Source organism: Caretta caretta, chromosome 3, assembly GCF_965140235.1.
Source record: "Caretta caretta isolate rCarCar2 chromosome 3, rCarCar1.hap1, whole genome shotgun sequence".
Classification (NCBI taxonomy): domain Eukaryota; kingdom Metazoa; phylum Chordata; order Testudines; family Cheloniidae; genus Caretta; species Caretta caretta.
In genome coordinates this window covers 140637913-140659215 of record NC_134208.1, presented here as the reverse complement: position 1 = coordinate 140659215, position 21303 = coordinate 140637913, and the positions used below count along the sequence as shown (strand labels likewise).

Sequence of the window (21303 nt, the reverse complement as noted above, 5' to 3'; positions counted from 1 at the left end):
CACCGAGGGGCTTCACACTACACATGCAATTGTACATTCCTAAATCTGGTCACTTGACCATTGATCTCAGAAGGATTAGGTGGCAATCCATACAGTTTATAGTAACTTGCTCATATGCAACATACACCAATATTTATTGTTGCTTTGTGGAAAGATATATATGTATATGCTTCCTTTAAAAAATAAATGACTAACTTTGTACTCCTGGGAATGCCCCAGAACAAGACCAGCAAGGGCAGAAGCAGTGCAAACTTTCCCTGCATTGCCCCACCAATCTGCCATGACATAGATAGCCTCTCAAAATCTCTGCATATCTTAGTGCCCATGCCTTTCCAATACTTGGCCTCTCTTCTATGCTTGCCAACATGGGGGCCAATCAATGTGAATTATGGGACTGTTTATGTGATGGGAATACCTGTCTATTAGAAACTGGACTAAGACCAACTCATTTCACATAAGTCACAGAACAGACCTAAGCCAGTGACCCAGCGATGAGAGGCATCGTATCTCACGACTAGTCCTCTACTTAAGTTTGTCTTGTGGTGGCAGGTGGATGAGAGGTAAATATGGGACAGAAAATAGCTAGCATTAGAAATGAGTCACTGTAACAGTTAGAGTTATATAGCTCATCCTGAACCAGTGCTTGGAAGAAGTATTGGATAATTACCATCTTGTTCAACCAATGTCTGCCAGTAAAATCAATTTTTATTTGCAATCTAGCCTAAAGCAAAGTTAAGGAGGGGGAAAACAGAAGACTGAACACCATTTTATAGAATTGCTTAGGAAAACAAATGTACCAAACTCGGAGCTCCCTCTGTTGGTAAACTGAAGTCACCAGTGATCCTAAAGTTTTGTCTGTAAACCTGTGGTGACCAAACACTATAAGGGAGTGTTCGTGTATTATACCTGTGTGCTGAATCATTCATACTTCTGTTTTTCCCTATGCCCTATAATTGGTATCTTATACGAAACATTTCCAGTCCAGTTAGCTGTTCATGTATTGAGGATTTCTTGTAACAGTCACATTTTAGTGAACAAATTTATCATCTCATGATTCCTTTGTGTAATCATTTGAGTAATACTCTATCTACAGTAGGTATTCTCTCTGACTATTGTCTCTGGCAACAGATGTGTAAAATTGTCATAAAGTCTGGAACATCTCTAATAGATTACATTAAAAATTAACCAGTAATTCAGTACTGCAATTGTTGATCTCTCATTACATGACTGAACAGGGCACCTCAGTGTCCTTTAATTTAGTGACAAGAATGAAATTTACCAGACAGCTCTTTGAAGGAGTTCTAGATTGATTAGTGACTGCTGGTGTCTGGTAGCCAAAGATGAATGAGATGGGATGTAAATGCTCTTCTTCTCCTCCACAGAGAGGAGACCAAAATGCAAAATCAATGTAGCAGTGAAAATGTATTCAGCATTCCAAGGACTGAGGTAAGTGGAACATCTGAATCCCTCAAGCTGGCTGTGGTAAAACTCTCTTCTCCCAGCTGCTTTTGAGTAAAGAGAGGAGATGACTCATTCAGGCCTGTTGTGTGACCTTGGACAAGTCTCTTCACTACTTTGAGCCTCGGTTTCTTTATCTGCAAAATGAAGGTAACAATTACCTCCTAGTTCTCTAGTTTATAGAAGGTACCCTGCAGAAAAACCAGTAGACAAGACATAGGTTTTTAATGGAAAAATCAAGCAGGAGAAAAGATTCTCTATGAAATACAAAATAAAAATGGCACAAACCCACTTTTTTCATGGTCACCTCTAAAGTCTACATTTGCATGTTCTATCCATACCTGAATGTTAGTTCATGTCCTGGTAGTAACTTGAGTTAAGTTAGGTGGGGTGGTTGGGAAGTGCTATTAACTATATGCACAACCCAATTTACTTCGGGGTGGGGGGAGGAAGGGGGTGTTCCTATAACCTAGATTAAGTCTGCACAGCAGCTGGGAGCCTGTTTCCCAGCCCAGGCAGACAGACATGCACTAACCCTGCTCAAGCTAGAGAGCTAAAAATTGCAGCATGGTGGCAGGGACACGGGGGACAGCTTGGGTTATCTGTCCGAGTACAATCCTGCCTGACCCCCTGGTTAAATACTAGACGGCTAGCCTGAGTGCCTGTCTAGGCTACCGCAGCCACACTTCTACTTTTCGTGTGGTGGTTTGAACAGAGCTAGTAGGTGGCTGTCTACATGCACTAGGAAGTACCCTCCTGGCTGCTGTTGTAGACTTGTTCATAGAGACTAAGTTGTGCGGAAGCTTTTATGAAAATCTGGTTTATGGGGGGGTGCACGGGCCTGGCTCTGATCTTGCAACTGCTAGCAGAGGGGTGGATTACGAGGACTGTGTGGAGTCCCACTGAAAACAGCAGAGTCCTGTGTGGGTGCCACAGTGCACCCCCACACAATCAGTTGTAGGAGTGAGGCTTATTACATTAAAGCCTTTTTCTTTTATTGTTGCATGGTTTAGATGGCTATAGGTGAGCACAGGGCTTGGGCTGAATGTTTAATCAACATCTCTTTGTTAAAGAATTGAAACAATACATAGGGTAAAGTCTGAAACTTCATTGCATGTAGAACTGGATGTGAACTAAAACATCTTATTTTGTTTGAAGTTTTTAGCTGTTCTATTTCAGTTATTTTTTTAAGTAACTTTGCCTAATAGTTGCCTTCCAGATCAGTAGGGAGGTGTCCCTTAGCTAGATTCTCTCCTAGAAACAATTTTCTCTAGCTTTCCATTCAGACTCTGTGCAGACTGCTGCATAGTGGGCCCCCTTTATGTTGCTACTCAGTACAAACTCTTACAAGGATGTTTATCACTTTTTTCCTAGCATGTAATTCTAGATGAGAACTTGTCTTTTTTTTTCTGTAGAAACCAGATAGTTGGTGCAAATGCTTTTCCATTGATTTGAGTGGAAGTTATTCTGAAGATATCAGGCCCTTCAGTCCTATAAAAATATGACATAGCAACTGGAGGAATATTTTAAACCATCAAGTTCAACAAGTCATGATTAGAGCTAACTTAGGTCCCACTCATAGGGCTCCATCACTGCTACTGGCTTCAGGCAGAGGTGAGGGTGCTCACGATCAAGCCCTGAGAGCTGATAAATTTGCTCACTGGAACTCTGGGGGGGGGGGGGGGGGGGGCAAGTAAGCCCTTGAGCGCCAAACCTCCATTTTAGTCACTGACAACTTTAACACAGCACAAGGCGGCCTTAACTCTATCTTGTGCCCTTCCACAACATAGAATTTAGCAAAACACAAGCTTTTGAAAACCAGGAAATGAAGAGTTAATGTAAATATCTATGCAACCTCAACGCTGCCCTTTCTCAGCCATGCCCCAATACGTCCATAACACACTTGCATTCTACCTTTGCGGTGTTCAGAACAGACGCTACCTGCTCTGCACTCACTTCACCACCTCCATAGAAAGGATACCATATCTGCTAAATTTTACAACCCTTTCACCCACAGGCACACTGCCCTCAGATACCATCCTTTCCCTTACTCTTCCTGAAACCCATAGATCACACGCCTCTCACACCTAACTGCTGACAATCCCCATGCCAACATGGCCCCTGTACACAACTACTGACCCAACGTACACAATGCAGTGCTGGAATGAGGCATACTGGATCTATCAAAGTACACGTGCGCCTTTTTATTTTGAGATCTCTCTCTCTCGCACGCACGCGCACACACACACATACACAGGTGGCGGGGGGGGAATCAAGAGAAGGGCTGTCACACAGCCTCCAGTCACCTCGTATCACAAGCACAGCTCTGCCAAGCTGCTCCAACTAATTCCCGTAGCATTCAGCGCAGCTATACCACATGCTGTGAATGCAGCCGGAGTGCATGTAGGTAGTCCCAGTGGCTATTGCCAGCTCCTGGAGGGCAGAGTTAAGGTTGTGTGGGTGTTTACCGTAAATCTCCATTTCTTGGTTGTCAGAAGCTTGTCAGAAGCTGAACACTATGTTCTAGAAGGGCACAAGATACCTCTAGGCAACCTTAACTCTGCATTAACTAAGTTAGTGAATTTTCTTGATGGGGGGTGTGTATGTGTGTGTGGTTTGTTTTTCTGTGTTTAAAAAAAAAAGATAGAAATGTGGTTGGAAGGAGTTGGTGGCATTTTTTGGTAGTTGTAACTTATGTAGATTTGCAGTTGAGGTGCTTCTGTAGTCAGGCAATAATACCAAGCTCTTACCCTGTGCTTTTCATCAGTAGATCTCAGACCTTTAGCAAGGAGGGAAACATCATTGTGTACATGAGGAAACTGAGGCACAAAGAGGTGAAGGCCAAGGTCACCCAGTAGGCAAGTGACAGAACCCAGAATAAAGCCCAGGTGTCCTGAGTCCAAGTCTGCTGCTCTGTCCACTAGGCCACATGGTTGCTATGTCATTCCTAAGTGCCGCCCCCATTATATTTGGTTAGCGTGGCATGGGGGTAATCATGCTTTGAATTTTTTGGAGTGTATAGTTGCTAACAGGGCTGGTGAGAGAAATCTCAGACATGGGCCATGTCTCCAAAAGTTGACAATTTTTATTACATGGCAATTACACTAACTTTAAGCCCCTGAGAAAAGACTGGAATGTTTCTCTCCTCCCGTCCATGCCATCCCCACAACTGATAGCCTGCACCACCACCACTATTTCTAGCTCCTTCTCTTCTTCCCATCCCGTTAAGCCACTAGCTCTTTAGAAGCAAGGTGTGCACACTAAAGTGAGTCAAAGCTTTAACTTTAAGAAAAATTCTTTTTTTCAGGGGGCTATATCTCAGGAACCCCTTGCTGAAATGACCCCAAACTTGTATAACCTTTCCCAACATCCCTATGAGGCATACTAAATTTCAAGGCAATCTGAATAACCATGTGTATTTAGAGCACTTAGGGTGTGTCTACACTGTCCCACAGCTTGGACTATGGAGGTTTGAATAGCCATGCAAACCAATGTGCTGTTATATAACTGTCCCATTTGGATGCTGCAGGCACAAACTAAAAGATTCCTAGTTCGCATTAATGAGGTAGGAACCTATTTGGTTTGCATGCCCTCTAAGGCACCACTCTGTAATCTAAACTGCAAGGCTGTGTAGACATGCGCTTAGAGTGAGAGTCAACCTTCCAACAGGAACGCGTTCTTAAACTTAGCTATTGCAGAGCTGGTGGTCCACTATGATTGTAGTTAGTGGAAAGACTCGTATTGGGTTCAAAATGACCTGGGATTGGCTCTAACCTTGGTTTTGTTTTACTGGTCTGTCTACATGGCTAGCATAGATATATAATGTAGAAGAAATTTGGTCCAGCTACGGAATGAGTGCACAGTCCAGCTGAGAATGGGGATGTAAATGCTGAATTTTTACTCTCCTAGTCTTGAGCCTGTTCTGTACCGGGTCAGCTCCCAGAGGGCTGCTCTAAGATACACTAGTTATCAAGAGCTCAGAGAGGCTGATACAGCTGGGAATCAGCTGGTTGTATGAGTGTCCCAGCCATGCCCATTTAGTTCTAGCCATACCCCTTTTTGCTGGCAGTAAGAAGGGGATGGGGTAAAAGTTGTAACACCAGTGGGTTACAATGGGTGACTCCCAACCAGGGTTGCCAACCTTCCAGGATTGGCCTGGAGTTGCCAGGAATTAAAGATTAATCTTTAATTAAAGATTATGTTATGTGATAAAATATCCAGGAATACGGCCAACCAAAATTGGCAACCCTACTTCCAACAGTGACTATAGGACTATGGTCTCTGGTTGCCTGGCCTAGAGCTGCTGCACTGCAGTGGAGGATCTGGGCCTATATCTGGATTTTTTTTTGTGCTGTTTGGTGCAGACTATGTATTAAATTGCAGAAATGTGATTTTCATTAAGATTACACTTCAGTTACCAGGCTAAGAAAACCAAAAAACCTGCAACAGGGCCACAGAATGGCCATTAGCCAAGATGGTGGGGGATACTAGACAATGCCGAATTAGACACTACACAACACTCTGAGAGGAGTGGAAGAGAGAAGTCTAACAAAACAGCCCTATGATGGGATGTACTAGGTCTGGAGGCCCTGTGGTCCTATCACACCTCACCCCAGGAAAAGGGCAGAAGAGGTGAGTCCTCCAGGCTGCTTAGAGAGGCTGAGGGAAAGCAGCCAATCTGTGTATAGTGGGCTAATGAAAAAGGTGCTGCTGGACAGAGCAGATCAGTTTGCTGGCTGGAGCCAGAGGAGCAAGGATGTGCTCCTGGCTGGCTGCAGGGCTGGACAGATGAGTACTGGCTGTAGCTAGGCAAGCAAGGAAGGTACTGGGGCTAAGAAGGGAAGTGGCCCAGGGAAACAGCAGGTGGCTACTACTTATAGGGTCCCTGCATTGGGACCTGGAGTTGTGACTGGGTCTGGGTCCAGGTAGCACCCTAACCACTGGGCCCTCCTTCCTCTTTTTGTGTGATCCCTTGAGCTCTCATAGTACTAGGTGGGGTTTGTAGGTTATATGTTGAAAGATTTAACCTGAAATCAGAAATTCAATTTTGATGTGGCTTTTAACCTTCAGTATCTGGTTTTATCTACATGACAAACTCTAGATACTGTATTTCTGCTCTCCAAAAATAGTAATATCTACTATTACATCACTTAATAGCCTGTACAGGACACTTATTAGAAGAGAATGAAAACTACTAGTCACCTCAACTGAGGTGACCAATCCTCCCACAAAGCCAGACCTCTTGGAATTGTGGGAGATCTGAACAGTGCTGAGAATCACATAACACAGTTAACCTACAATAGTGGTATGTACAACATCCGTTTCATAGCTTCAAAGGGTTAAGACCAAAAGGGTCTGTAACGAGGCCGTCCTGTTTGCTCTCACCCTTTGGGACTCCTGCGCCCACAAATCAGCCAGAGACCTCTTCTGGGTGCAATCACTAGTGCCTTTTATTTACGGTGTCAGCTCCCACCACCTTCTATTTACAGACTGCTCCAAACTAGCAACCTGGGGGACAGCTAGCGTCTCTCACAAGCAGGGACGCACAGCCTCTTCCTTTTCCTTTCTCCACCCCTCCTTCACTGCCTGCCTGTCAGCCCTATATAGTCCCCTGGCTAATGAGGCCCGCAGGTGCTTCCCTTCTATCAATTAGGTATGGCATACTCAGCCAGCCCCAATTAATGCTTCTAAATTGCAGCTGGGCTAACAGAGGGCTGACTCAGGACCTTCTGGCCAGCACCCTGTTACAGGGTCCATTAGATCATCTAGTCTGACCTCCTGTGTATCGCCAGCCCTTAAATTTCATGCATTTACCCCTCTGTGGAGCCAGATAACGTATGCTGTACATCTTCCAGAAAGGCATCAAGTCTGTTTGTGGACAGCAAGAGACTGAGGCTTGGTCTACAAACGTAGTTGATATAGTGACATAGTTATACTGACCTAGCCCCCATGTAGACAGCGCTATGTCGACAGGAGGGCTTCTCCCATTGACACAGGTACTGCCTTTTGGGGAGGTGGAGTACCTAGGTCAATGGGAGAAGCTCTCCTGTCAGCATGGGTAGCATCTTTGCTAAGTGCTACAGCAACACAGCTGTGCTTCTGCAGGCAGTAAGTGTACACAAGCCCTGGGAGTTGACCGTTTTCCTTGGTAGTCTGTTTCAGTGATTAATCCCCCTCACTTAAAAAAACCCCAACAACCTTAGTTCCAATTTGAATTGGGGTGGCTTCAGCTTCTGGCCGTTGGTCCTTGTTATGCCTTTCTCTGCTAGATTAGACCCCTTTTAGTACCCAGTATTTTCTCCCTGTGAAAATAGTTACAGGCTGTAATCAAGTCACCTCTCCATCTTCCTTTGGATAAGATTGTGCTCTTTACGTTTCTTACTGCATGTTTTCTCCAGACCTTGAATAATTTTTGTGGCTCTTTTCTTGCAAATGTCTCTTAATAATCGCATCTCTGAAGACATAACAATTCTGCTGTATCAAATATTCTTTCTACTACAAATGAAAGGAGAAAAGCATAATGCGAAGACTTCCAGAATCATGAATCAGCCCAATGTTGTTCATTCTGGTGCCTCTGAACCAAGAAGTCTTAGGTTCTCATCACTCAAGTTTCATTTAACCAAAGTAACAAATATTGGTCCCAGTCCTCTGCCCATGGAACTCTTAGGGCTTGGCTACACTTGCGAGTTACAGCGCAATAAAGGAGCCCCGGGCGCACTAGCTCGCTACCCGTCCACATTGGCAAGGCACATAGAGCACTCTGACTCCACGGCTACAGTGCTGCTGGTACTCCACCTCAGCAAGTAGAATAATGTTTTTTGCACCCCCGCTGGAGCACCACGGCGCCAGTGTGGATGCCCTGGTCCTACAGTGCACTCTGATCGGCCTCCAGAAGTGTCCCACAAGGCCTGGTCTAGCCACTCTGGTCATTGCTTTGAACTCTACTGCCTAGCCCTCAGGTGACCAACCATCAGACCCGCCCTTTAAATTCTCTGGGAATTTTGAAAGTCCCCTTCCTGTTTGCTCAGCCAGGTGTGGAGTACTCTCAACGATTCTTTCCAGGTGACCATGCGCCAGGTGATCCCCAGTATGGAGCAATGGCGAGGTGCTGGACCTCATCAGTGTTTGGCGGGAGGAAACTGTCCAGTCCTAGCTGCGCTCCACCATAGGAATTATGATACCTTCGGGCAGATATCAAGGGACATGATGGAAAGGGGCCATGACGGGGACGCACTGCGGTGCAGGATTAAAGTGAAGGAGTTGCAGAATGCCTACCGCAAAGCCCATGCGGCAAACAGCCGCTCCAGTGCTGCCTCTGCAACCTGCCATTTCTACAAAGAGCTGGACCCGATACTTGGGACCAACCCCACCTCCACTCCGAGTACCACCGTGGACATTTCAGAGCCCAGTTCAACAAGGCGGAAGGAGGAGCAAAGCGGGAGCGAGGGTGCTGAGGTGGAGAAAGACACCCTGGAATCCCTCGATGCATGTAGCCAGGAGCTGTTCTCAAGCCAGGAGGAAGGTAGCCAGTCGCGGCGGCTGGTGCTTGGGGAAGGACAAACACCAGAGGAGGTTCCCGGTAAGCGGCTTTTATTTTGGGAAGGAAGTTATTTGGTGCGAGCTCTTGGGGTGAGGAGGGTTAGGGCTGCATGCATGCCTAGATGCGGAATAGCACGTTGATGTGCTCTCTCACATCATGGTAATCGGCCTCAGTGATCTATTCAAAGGTTTCATCCAAAACTTGGGCAATGCACTTGCGCAGGTTTCTCGGGAGAACCACTGTGTTCCTTGTCCCAGTAAGGCTAACTTGTCCGCGCCACTGTGCTGTGAGGTGCAGGGGGACCATTGCTGCACACAGGCAAGCTGCATATGGACCAGGGTGGAATCCACATTGCAGTAGAAGACCCTCCTTTGCTTCCCAGGTCACCCTCAGCAGCGAGATATCTTCCAGGATGAACTCCTGTGGAAAATGTGGGGACGGTATTCAGAATAGGGGCCCCCAGCTGCTGTTGGCTCTCCCCAAGGCATAGAAACCCAGAGGACGGTACAGCCATGAAACAATCAGTAACACTTGACCCTGTGCTTACGCACCATTTTGGGGCTCCGGTGGGTTATGTGCGCTCACTTTGGGACGGGCAAATTATGCTATTGCGTAGACTGTGCTTGCCCTTAAGTATGGGGGAATCATTGCTCTGTCTGGTGTGAACAATACTGCCTCTGTTAAGTGTTGTATTTTGTCTTTACAGATGCAACTTTGAGATCTCAGCCAATCGTGTTATCATCAGCTGAAAGACTCCAAAGAATCAGAAAGAGGCCACCCAGAAGCAAGGAAGACGTGTTGCATGAAGTAATGCAGCATTCAAGTAATGAAAATCAAAAAGTGCAGGAGTGGCGGGACAGTGAAAGGAGGATCCGCCAGCAGAATGAGGAGCACCAGCACAAAAGCGCGGTGCTCCGGCAGCAAAGCACGGATCAGCTGATAAGCATAATGGAGCGCCAAGCGGACTCGATCCAGGCGCTTGTAGCCATGCAGGCAGAGCGCTACCGTGCCCGACCCCCACTGCAGTCCTTGTCCCAAAACTCTTTCCCTTGTGACCCCATGTCACCTCCAACCCACTTTCCCCAACATCTGGGTTCTTACCGCCACTAGCTGCCTCCAACACCTGTAACTTCACCACCCAACTCTGAAAACTATGACCCTTACCCACTGCGCTCAACCCCCATCACCATGCAGTATAGCCATCCTGAACTGCAGCACTCATTGTACAGCACTCCAGACAGGAAGGCTGAGTACGATAACAGGACATATGCAAATCTGTGATTGTACCGTTCCCCAGCCCACCCCCTTGCCCTTTCTGATTCCCAAGCAATTGTGTTTCTTTTCAATAAATGGTTTTTCTTTTAAATAAATGGATTTTTTGGCTTTGAAAACATTTATTATTGCATAAAGTAAAAGATACCTTAGCCCAGGAAAGAAACAGGCACTGCAAGTCAACGTAGCAAACACAGATTCCTACTAACATTGGAACCACTGCTCTTCACTCCCGTGCAGGGCACCAGACATTACTGGTGGCTTTCAGCCTCAAATTGCTCCCTCAAGGCATCCCTAATCCTTTCCACCCCACGCTGGGCCCCTCTAATAGCCCTGCTCTCTGGCTGTTCAGATTCAGTCTCCAGATGTTGAACCTCCGAGTTCCATGCCTGAGTGAATCGTTCACCCTTCCTTTCACATATGTTATGGAGGCTACAGCATGCAGATATAACCGCGGGGATGCTGTCATTGGCCAGGTCCAGCTTCCCATACAGAGAGCGCCAGCAGCCCTGTAAAAGGCCAAAAGCACACTCAACAGTCATTCTGCACTGGCTCAGCCCATTGTTGAACTGCTCCTTGCTGCTGTCAAGGCTCCCTTTGTAGGGTTTCATGAGTCATGGCATTAAAGGGTAAGCGGAGTCCCCAAAGATCCCAATGGGCATTTTGACTTCCCCTCCGGTGATCTTCTGGTCTCGGAAAAAAGTCCCGGCTTGCAGCTTCCTGAACAGGCCAGTGTTCCGAAAGATGCGTGCATCATGCACCGTTCCGGGCCAGCCTGTGTTAATGTCAATGAAATGCCCACGGTGATCCACAAGTGCCTGGAGAACCATAGAGAAATACCCTTTCCGATAAACATACTCGGAGGCTAGGTGGACTGGTGCCAGAATTGGAATATGTGTGCCATCTATTGCCCATCGCAGTTAGGGAAACCCATTTGTGGAAAGCCATCCACAATGTCATGCACTTTACCCAGAGTCATGGTTCTTCTGAGCAGGATGTGATTAATGGCCCTGCAAATTTGCATCAACACGATTCCAATGGTCGACTTTCCCACTCCAAACTGGTGGGTGACTGATCGGTAACTGTCTGGAGTTGCTAGCTTCCAGATTGCAATAGCCACCCTCTTCTCCACCGTCAGGGCAGCCCTCAATCTCATGTCCTTGCGCCGCAGGGTGGGGGCGAGCTCCTCACACAGTCCCATGATAGTGGCTTTTCTCATCCGAAAGTTCTGCAGTTACTGCTCGTTATCCCAGACTTGCATGACGATGTGATCCCACCACTCAGTGCTTGTTTCCCGAGCCCATAAGTGGCGTTCCGTGGTGGTGAGCATGTCCGTGAATGCCACAAGCAAACTTGTGTCACCTGTGTTTCTCGAGTCGACATCATTGTTGGAGCCCTCACTGTCGGTTTGGATCTTAAGTAGTAATTCGACTGCCAAACGTGACGTGCTGGCGAGACTCGACTGCATCCTCCTCAGCAGTTCAGGCTCCATTCCTGCAGACTGAAAGGGAAGACAGAGCGCGCAGTACAAAAAACGTTGAAAGATGGCGTCAAATGTGGACGGAAGCACAGGGATTGCTGGGATGCGAACCGATGCATCACAGGGCATTGGGAGAGGACCCAGAATGCCCCGCATCCCCCGCCCCCTTCCCACAAGCCACAGCGCCAGAATGGGAAGAGGTGCTCTGTGGGATAGCTGCCCATAATGCACCGCTCCCAATGCCGCTGCAAGTGCTGCAAATGTGGCCACGCCAGTGCGCTTGCAGCTGTCAGTGTGGACAGACGGCAGCGCTTTCGCTACTGTGCTCTCCAAAGGCGGGTTTAACTCAAAGTGCTCTACATCTGCAAGTGTAGCCATGCCCTTAGTGGAGTTAAATAGGGGGTCTGCAGGCCTATAGCACACAAGCAGATGTTTAAGATTTTTCCAAAGTTTCCTAGAGGATTTGGTTTCCATTTAAATTAGTGGAAACTGTTATCTATATTCCCTGCGCGGTTGGGAAGTGTGATGGGTTCCCCCAGGGGTGCCACTTGGAACTGGGGTACCACGGAGCCTCCCTGATGCACCAGCCTGGGCTCCCTTTCACACTGTGGTGCTGCGATAAGTTGCCAAGCTCTCCACGTTTGCTCTTTCACAGCATAAACACAGATAGGGATACACCCAGCTGCAGCTTCTCACACAGATGCTGAGATCAGCTCTGCATGGGAAGGCTCAGCTAAGGCACCTCCCAGTTGCTAAGGCACACACCCGCCTCTGGAGTTTAAACCCAAAATTATACCGTCTTGCACTGCACAGAGAACTGTACAGCGTAAGCTTATGAAATTTGCCTCCTCTCTCAATGTGGAGGAAGATATGCAACAGCTTTTTGCCCTCCAGTTATGATTTCCATGCTCTAGTTTTTAGACTAAACAAATGAGTTTATTAACTACAACAGCTAGATTTTAAGTGATTATAAGAGATAGCAAACAGATCAAAGCAGATTACCTCATTAAATAAACAAAACCGCAAACTGAGCGTAGCACATTAGAAAAGTAGGATATAAATTAGCAAATTCGCACCCCGAGTGATAAACAGGCTGGCAGATTCTTAAGGCACAAGTTGCCTTGGCTTTCCCAGATTTTCAGACACAGGCTAAAAATCCCTCAAGCCTAGGACCATCACTTCCCACAGTTCAGTCCTTGCCCCTCAGGTGTTTCCAGGTGAGTTGTTGTAGGGAGAGTGAGGCACCATCATGATATCATTGTCCCACTTTTATATCTTCTTCCCACTTGCTGGAAAGCTCTTTTGCTGTGACAAAATGGGTCAAACAGTTCCCATTGTGTAGTGCTATCTCAGAGAGGTTTCTATTGTACACAGTTCCTGGGATAATCCTCTTGCTTGTATGCATTTCCTCAATAAGCCATTAACATTGTTTGGCCTTTTTCCTGTTGTACTTGAAAGGCTGCTTGTGGTTGTTTTCAACCTCACAACACGTTTCAGTAACACAGACATAGCCAGACTTCATAACTTCACATACGACGACAGCACATACAATCCAACAAGATATCAATGTCTAGCAAGCAGATCAAGACTTTTAGAACGATACCTCACAAGGCATACTTCATAAAAAACATATTCTGATTACATGACGGTGGTGAATATTGGTGCCAGGATGTCACAGGAAGCTTGCCCTTTTAGTTTTTAAGTGTCAGCCATAAAATATATTTGTGTTATTTACACACACAAGATTATCAGAACTATTAAAGCTTACGCAATACCCCAAAAAGACCATAGAAAACATCTGAAAACTTTTAAAACTAAAGGTTTCAGAGTAACAACCGTGTTAGTCTGTATTTGCAAAAAGAAAAGGAGTACTTGTGGCACCTTAGAGACGAACCAATTTATTTGAGCATAAGCTTTCGTGAGCTACAGCTCACTTCATCGGATGCAAGTGAGCTGTAGCTCACGAAAGCTTATGCTCAAATAAATTGGTTCGTCTCTAAGGTGCCACAAGTACTCCTTTTCTTTTTTAAAAACTAAAGATATTTTGTTCTATTCGATATGCATTATTTAAATGGTCAAAAGGTCACCATCCTAAATGGTGGTTGGTAGCCTCAGCCTGTGAACCAGTGGCTGAATATGCCACCTCAATCCAAGAAGTGAGCCTGCTTGATCAGTTCTGAGACACACTGGTGAGGAAACTCACACTGCAACTCACTGTGTTTTATTCTGTAGGTAGAGGTTGTTAGTATGTGGATGGCTGACAACCCTGGACATTGTCAAAAATTGTCAAGCTCACTCAGAGTATGGTTTTGTATAAATATTTTTACAAGTTGGTTTTTTTTGAAGGGGTGGGGTGGCTGGATGGGGCAGAAATATTTTGGGTTAAGATTAGGGGAGTGAACTAAAACTTTGGACGTTCAGAGGACTTGATTGTGCACTATGGATGCACAAACTCTAGATCAGATGTGATGGGTTATTACTATTGTAAACCGCCAAATGAGTCTCTACAAACTGAGTTATATTTAACAGGCTTGATCCAAAGCCCACAGAAATAACTTGAAAGATACTCATTGATTTCAGTGAGATCTGGATCATGCCTGCAGATTAAAGTGAACATATACCCCAGTTCTAATGAAACTGTCAGTTTTTGTATGGCATGCTTAGAACAAACTTACCTGGGACACCTGAAGAATCTTATATTTTCATTTTCACAATCAAAACATCTTTTTTCATAGCAAAATCTTTGTTAAAGACATATGGCTATGCCAAATAGAACTTGCTCTGTGTTTTGCCAGGAACAAACCGTCCTGTGGAACAAGTATTCATTGTGATGGACAATGTTTGGTGTGAAAAGTCAAGTAATTGAAGATACAATCAAAGCTGCTGTTCTTGCTAAAACCAAAATGTAATGGTACTTGTTCAGTGTTTCATGATGAATTAATTCAGAGCACCAAGTTCTAGGGGAAAAACCCTTCACCCATGAGAATATGTCCCCGTCACTGCTGTGTCAGAAGCTGGCAGTATGCACACAGCACATTTTTAAGTGTACTTTTGTATGACTATTTCATGATTAATGAATCTCATCGCAATAATGTTAATTGATTTTGAAAATATGGTCATGTAAAGACACACTTTAATTCCTAGACTTGCATTGTAGTGAATAATGCGGTGCACCTGATAACATTGCTAAGCATTTGAAAATGTAACTAGGACAGAAGCCTTATGGATGTCAAAGAGCTGCCTACAGGCAGATTTCTCTAACATTAAGTGAATCAAAAGCAGCCTGACTGGATGAAAAATAAAAACCAAACAGAATGCACATTATTTTACACTTCATTTGTTGCACTAGCCAGTTCAATTACAACCTGGAAGACTTATAGTCCAATAATTGCACTTACTGTCTGCTTGCTTCATGGATTTATGCAAAACGTCCCTTTTTGTTCCTAAACTTGTGGGGGAGGTTCTGGAATATGGTCAAGAACCTTTCATACCAAACTGTATTCCTTATATAACTACTCTGACTCCAGTAGTGTTACACCAAGCGTAAGTCTGGTCTTTTTTCCTTAGGATCTCATGAGTATAAGATGGCACATTGTAGCACCTTAGAGACTAACCAATTTATTTGAGCTTTCGTGAGCTACAGCTCACTTCATCAGATGTATACTGTGGAAACTGCAGCAGACTTTATATACACACAGAGATCATGAAACAATACCTCCTCCCACCCCACTGTCCTGCTGGTAATAGCTTATCTAAAGTGATCATCAGGTGGGCCATTTCCAGCACAAAGCCAGGTTTTCTCACCCTCCACCCCCCCACACAAATTCACTCTCCTGCTGGTGCTAGCCCATCCAAAGTGACAACTCTTTACATAATCAAGTCGGGCTATTTCCTGCATAAATCCAGGTTTTCTCACATCCCCCCCACCCCCATACACACACAAACTCACTCTCCTGCTGGTAATAGCTCATCTAAACTGACCACTCTCCAAGTTTAAATCCAAGTTAAACCAGAACATCTGGGGGGGGGGGGGGGGTAGGAAAAAACAAGAGGAAACAGGCTACCTTGCATAATGACTTAGCCACTCCCAGTCTCTATTTAAGCCTAAATTAATAGTATCCAATTTGCAAATGAATTCCAATTCAGCAGACTCCAGCGAGAAACTGCTGAATTGGAATTCATTTGCAAATTGGATACTATTAATTTAGGCTTAAATAGAGACTGGGAGTGGCTAAGTCATTATGCAAGGTAGCCTGTTTCCTCTTGTTTTTTCCTACCCCCCCCCCAGATGTTCTGGTTTAACTTGGATTTAAACTTGGAGAGTGGTCAGTTTAGATGAGCTATTACCAGCAGGAGAGTGAGTTTGTGTGTGTATGGGGGTGGGGGGGATGTGAGAAAACCTGGATTTATGCAGGAAATAGCCTTACTTGATTATGTAAAGAGTTGTCACTTTGGATGGGCTAGCACCAGCAGGAGAGTGAATTTGTGTGGAGGGGTGGAGGGTGAGAAAACCTGGATTTGTGCTGGAAATGGCCCACCTGATGATCACTTTAGATAAGCTATTACCAGCAGGACAGTGGGGTGGGAGGAGGTATTGTTTCATGATCTCTGTGTGTATATAAAGTCTGCTGCAGTTTCCACAGTATACATCTGATGAAGTGAGCTGTAGCTCACGCTCAAATAAATTGGTTAGTCTCTAAGGTGCTACAAGTACTCCTTTTCTTTTTGCGAATACAGACTAACACGGCTGTTACTCTGAAAGATGGCACATTGTTTCTTAGTGATAATTAATGTGTGTTTTTTTTTTCAGTGGGAGTAGGATTTTTGAAGCACAGAAGGTGGAAGGTAGGTTTTTAAATGGGTAATACTCTCTTATAAAACAGCTCCCCCCCCCCCCCCGCACTCAACATATCACATATAGGAAAGATCTATAGGGCCAGCCCCTATCCATAAACCAGAGTATTCAGTTGTTTAAAATGAGAGGTTTAAACCTAAAAATCTCTCAAAGGGGACTCAGCTCATCTTGTCTCTTCTGTATTTTTGTTTTCATTGGTTTTGGTTTTGTCTCTTTGCTTTAGTTTCCTTTAGGTTATGGTTATTGAAACTGTTGAAGATCAGGCTATGGTGTTTCTTGGTGTAGCCAACATACCATGTCTGGTCCAGGATTTAGTTTTCCCTGTTCAGAAGATGCTGGTTCTACTGGCTCCTGCAGATGTTTCCAGAGACTTATCTACAATGGCTCTAAGATCTCTTTCTTGAGTGGTAACAGCTAATAATATCAATCCCATTATTTTGTATGTACAGTTGGGATTATGTTTTCCACTGTGCATTACTTTGCATTTATCAACATTAAATTTCATCTGCCACCTTGTTGCACAGTCACCCACTTTTGTGAGATCCCTTTGTAACTCTTCGCAGTCTGCTTTGAACTTAACTATCTTGAGTAATTTTGTATCACCTGCAAACTTTGCCAGCTCACAGTTTACCCCTTTTTCCAGATCATTTAATGAATATGGCCCTACTACAGATCCCTGGGGGGACACCACTATTTACCTTTATGAAACTGACTAGACAAGAAACTAGACAAGACTTGCAGCTTTTGTAAGCAAGCTGAGAATGTTGACATTGTAGCATTAGAAACAGCACATCATTTATGGAGGAAAAAGCTGGTTTTGCCACTTGCAATTTTTCTTCACATTTAAGCCAATGAAACAGAAGGCTTAACATCATGTGTAGTTATTGAGAAGCTGAGCCTAAGATCACTAAAACACTGTGCTGAGCCAAAGAATTCTTAAGTAACATCTAAATAAATCTGTCCCCACAACAGGAGAACTCTGCCTGAGTTAAGGGTTAATAATTCTTTTATTCACAGTAGCCTTCACCTGTTCCTTAAAGTTCTGTTCTTTTTCTTACTGATAGTTTCTGACATGCAGTTGGCAGCCTTGCCTTTGATAATCTGTCTGTAGTGTTGAGCCAGTTTCAGTCTTACTATTAATCTTATTTAGAAGTCAGAGCTTTTATCTTTAAAGAAATTCAGTAAAACTTTTAACTTAATGAAATGTTCTCTCTCTAAAGCCAGCATTGCAAAAGGTTAAACACAATATTTGCTGTTTTCTTTTTACTGGGATCCCAAGCTTCTGGTGTCACTCTTCAGTAAGACGGTTGCCAAAAGTAACTGCCTCAGAAATGCCAACTTGAATTCAAAACTTGATTTTCAATTAGAATTCACAGTTTATAGCTGGCGAGACATGCACTTGCCTTTTGAACTTTGCGACCGCTCTGCGTATGAAAAGTGAACGGTCATTACAGAAAGGTGTTCTCCCCAGAATGCCATTCATAACTAGCACTGGGTAGCAGCAAAATACCGGGTAGCATTTGTGGTCCGTGCAAGTTGGTCTTTAGTTCACTGTGACTTTACTTTTAAAACTTGGTAGAACTAGAACATAAACTTCAGTAACTTTTTCACAACTAACTATACAACTAGCATTCAGTAAACTGGGCTGCAATAGCCTCTGAATGTCAGCCAACATAACTTTTACAGTGATGTTTGATATCTAAAGCTTCTGCTATAGTATCTGCACTGAGCATCTCTCTGGCAGCTGGTTTACACCTATCAGCTTTCACTGTCTGAGACTTCCTCAGCAGAGATGCTGGTTGGGCATTGTAATTGATCAATCTCACTATAGTATTAAACCTGCCTATATTAAGAATGTAAAGGTGAAATGCAGGATAAATGTTTACTCCTCTTATTGTCTTTTTTAAATCGTATTTGGGAATTTTCAGCACTTCTGAAAATCAGATAAGCTGTATTTAGGTGCCTAAATTTTGATTTAATTAGCTTCGCTTTAGGCACATACAGAACATTTTCAAAAGTGACTTAAGGCCACGTTGTTGTAAGTATTTAGATGTCAAAAGATGTAGATAGGCACCTTGTAGGATTTTCATATGAGATATGTGATTCGTTAGGAGCCTAAATACCTTTAAAATCTGTCCCTTAATTTCCTAAGTCGACTTTGAAAACTTTACCTATGGACTTGAAAATTTTAGCCTGAATATGTAGGAATCCTGTTCCCCACAGAGATACAGCCACCTCTGGAGAGGTGAGTGGCAGCCAATACACAACGTTAGGGAAGTGAAGAACAGTTTCTCCATCTTTTTGGGGAATAGAATTGTCTTAAATTGGCTGAATACAATTACTTGAATTAGAATATGATTTTAAGGTGCCAAACAATAACCCTAAATCTTGCAGATGCTTTATGGGATCTCCAAGGACCATGAATGATTGGGAGCTCGTTATTGTTCCACAGACACTTTAGTCCTTGGCTGCTGCCTTTGTTAGTTTGATTTCAAAGTGGTGATTTATGCCCTTGAGACGACCAGATAAATTTATACTACAGTGGTAGACTTGAGCTTTCCTAATAAGATATTATGCAGATTCCAACAGAGATGAAATGCAGTTGCAAAGCTTCTCAAAATTGCTCAATATTCAAAGCATATTGCTCTAGTGGCCAAATGTTTCTATCGTACTTCCATAGTAATCTTCCATTTCATAAGACTTTACTTCTTGCTTTGAATGTTGTGTCCGTTCTGGCTGGAATGACCTTTCTAAAAAAGCTCCTATTTTCAATACAGACCCTATAACAGTATGTAAGTGGCTGCTGCAGGAGCAAACATGATAAAGTTATCTGCCTCTCCCCTTAATTTAATGGATATTGTCTCTTAAAGCATAGGTTATCCTAAGAAACTCTGACTGTTGCTTATTTTGTATGGGTTTTATTTTGTATGTCTCCTGTTGGGTGAGGGAAAACAAGGTACGAGAAGCAGAATTATCTTAAATTGGTGAGGGAATAAGATTTATACAACATCTGATCCTTTTATAAAATGGAAATAGCAAAACCAGCAATATTTTTTCAAATGATACTGCAATCTGTTTCTATCCCATTTTAGGAATAGCAACAACAACTACAACATGGTATTCTGCTTACTTTAGTTTAGTATGGGCAAATAAATGTTATCACTGAGCAAATAAAGCAGTAGTCTTAGGTAACCTCTCATGCCACAAATAAAGAAGTATTTTTGAGGGATATTTACTAAAGCAGTTATACTAATAGACTTGTAGGATACTTATACCAAACAAAGTCACAGCCCTTTGGAGAGGCAGCCATATACTGCCATTCAAGCCGGATCCTATTACAAGGCTTTGTGATTCTCTCCTGTAATCTATTTATTTTCTATCAAAGGCATGTTGCAGATTCTAGGTACAAAAATATACAAAATACCTATATCTATCTCCATCGGCTTCTCAGAGCTTTTCAGGGTAGAGAATTTCTGCACTAGCCTCTGTGTCATTAAAATCCTTTTTGCTATCGTTAACTTGTTATCTTTCTAGTTGTGTTGCTAGGCTGAGGACTGGAAAAATAAGAAGGAATTCTTCTTTTGCCAAGTCTCTCTTCTTATAGACAATCTCCAGCATCTACTCTGTCTTGAAGTGTAGCAGCTATGGTGCTTTCTACTCTGGTTTGCTTCCAGATCTATCTGGTTCCAGGAGGTTAACTCCTCACCTTGCACAGGTGCTTGGGGGAAAGTTAGGAGGATGGCTGCTTGAGAGACAGAAGTGGGGAATTTAGGCAGAGAAGAGGAATGCCTTATCTTACCTTTGCTGAATGAACTCAAGGTTGGGAAATCTATTACATATATTTTTCTCTTGTGGTAACCTGTCTTCAGCTGTGATGAGAATCAGTAGAAGCAAATCCTTATTTCTGCTGAGTCACCCCGGCAGGTTCATGTGTTCAGCTGTAAGCAGTACGCAGTCCAACTTTTGTGCTGAGGGCCTCGAGTTTCACATCAAGGGTATTTGGCAGCTAGCCCCTCCCGGCAGACTTACGTAGGGTCCTATTGGGAAATGGGGCTTGAGAAGGGAAGGACCACTTCTCCTTGTTCATCCTGCTGCTTTTTCCCCCTGATGCACACTTTAAAGAAACTCTTCCATACTTCTCATTTATCCTGTTATACTGTCAGCTGACTTAACATATTACTGGAACATAAAAAGCTCTAGCGTGTGTAGAAAGAATACCCAAATAAGGCTGTCTTATAGATGGATGGTGGGGTCTCTCTGGTAGTATATCTCTCCTAGCTGACTGCCAAGTCCCAGAATAACCTCTTCATTCCCTGTTTGCCTAATTGTTTTCAAGAGGCTCTTATCTACTTCCCAACCCTTTTTGGTTTATGTTCATCGACGTTGTACCCCCTTACCACCATGGCTGTAATGCTTCCCACTTGAGGTTTGTATTGCTGAGTTTGTCAGTTATTTTAAATCAAACCTACTTTAGCAATTTGATATAGGTTTTGGCTCATCAGAACAGAGAATGCTATAAAAGTTTTATATTGTATTGACTGCTTGTCAATATACATTAACTGAAGGATACTGGAATCTTTGGAGCCTCAAATAAAAATATTGGAACTGGCACTCAAAGATTAATGTTTGATCATGCGCTGTCATACAGAAGCCTGAAAGCAAGCCCTTTGGCTTGAAGACAAGGACCTGCTCAGGATT

The 21303-nt window shown here is 43.9% G+C and overlaps 1 protein-coding gene and 1 long non-coding RNA gene across 2 annotated transcripts; one reads left to right on the top strand and one right to left on the bottom strand.

The window, feature by feature from the left end:
* Nucleotides 1-687: 687 nt before the first annotated feature.
* Nucleotides 688-20733, bottom strand: LOC142071433 (uncharacterized). The gene is made up of 2 exons (XR_012667462.1): nucleotides 20405-20733; nucleotides 688-1595 (listed from the first exon to the last, which is right to left on the bottom strand). It is a non-coding gene; the product is annotated as an uncharacterized LOC142071433 (long non-coding RNA).
* On the top strand, nucleotides 8542-10248 carry LOC142071432 (uncharacterized). Its single transcript, XM_075126202.1, has 2 exons — nucleotides 8542-9037; nucleotides 9705-10248. Exons 1-2 carry the CDS (start codon nucleotides 8548-8550, stop codon nucleotides 10106-10108), a joined length of 894 nt encoding a protein of 297 aa, XP_074982303.1. The 5' UTR covers nucleotides 8542-8547; the 3' UTR covers nucleotides 10109-10248.
* Nucleotides 20734-21303: the final 570 nt, after the last annotated feature.

What these genes read in the sequence shown, in the direction of transcription:
- LOC142071432 (XM_075126202.1), top strand. Translation starts at nt 8,548, where the DNA reads ATGGAGCAATGGCGAGGTGCTGGACCTCATCAGTGTTTGGCGGGAGGA. An exon ending in AACACCAGAGGAGGTTCCCG is followed by an intron (nt 9,038 to 9,704) that starts GTAAGCGGCTTT and finishes TTGTCTTTACAG; the next exon opens with ATGCAACTTTGAGATCTCAG.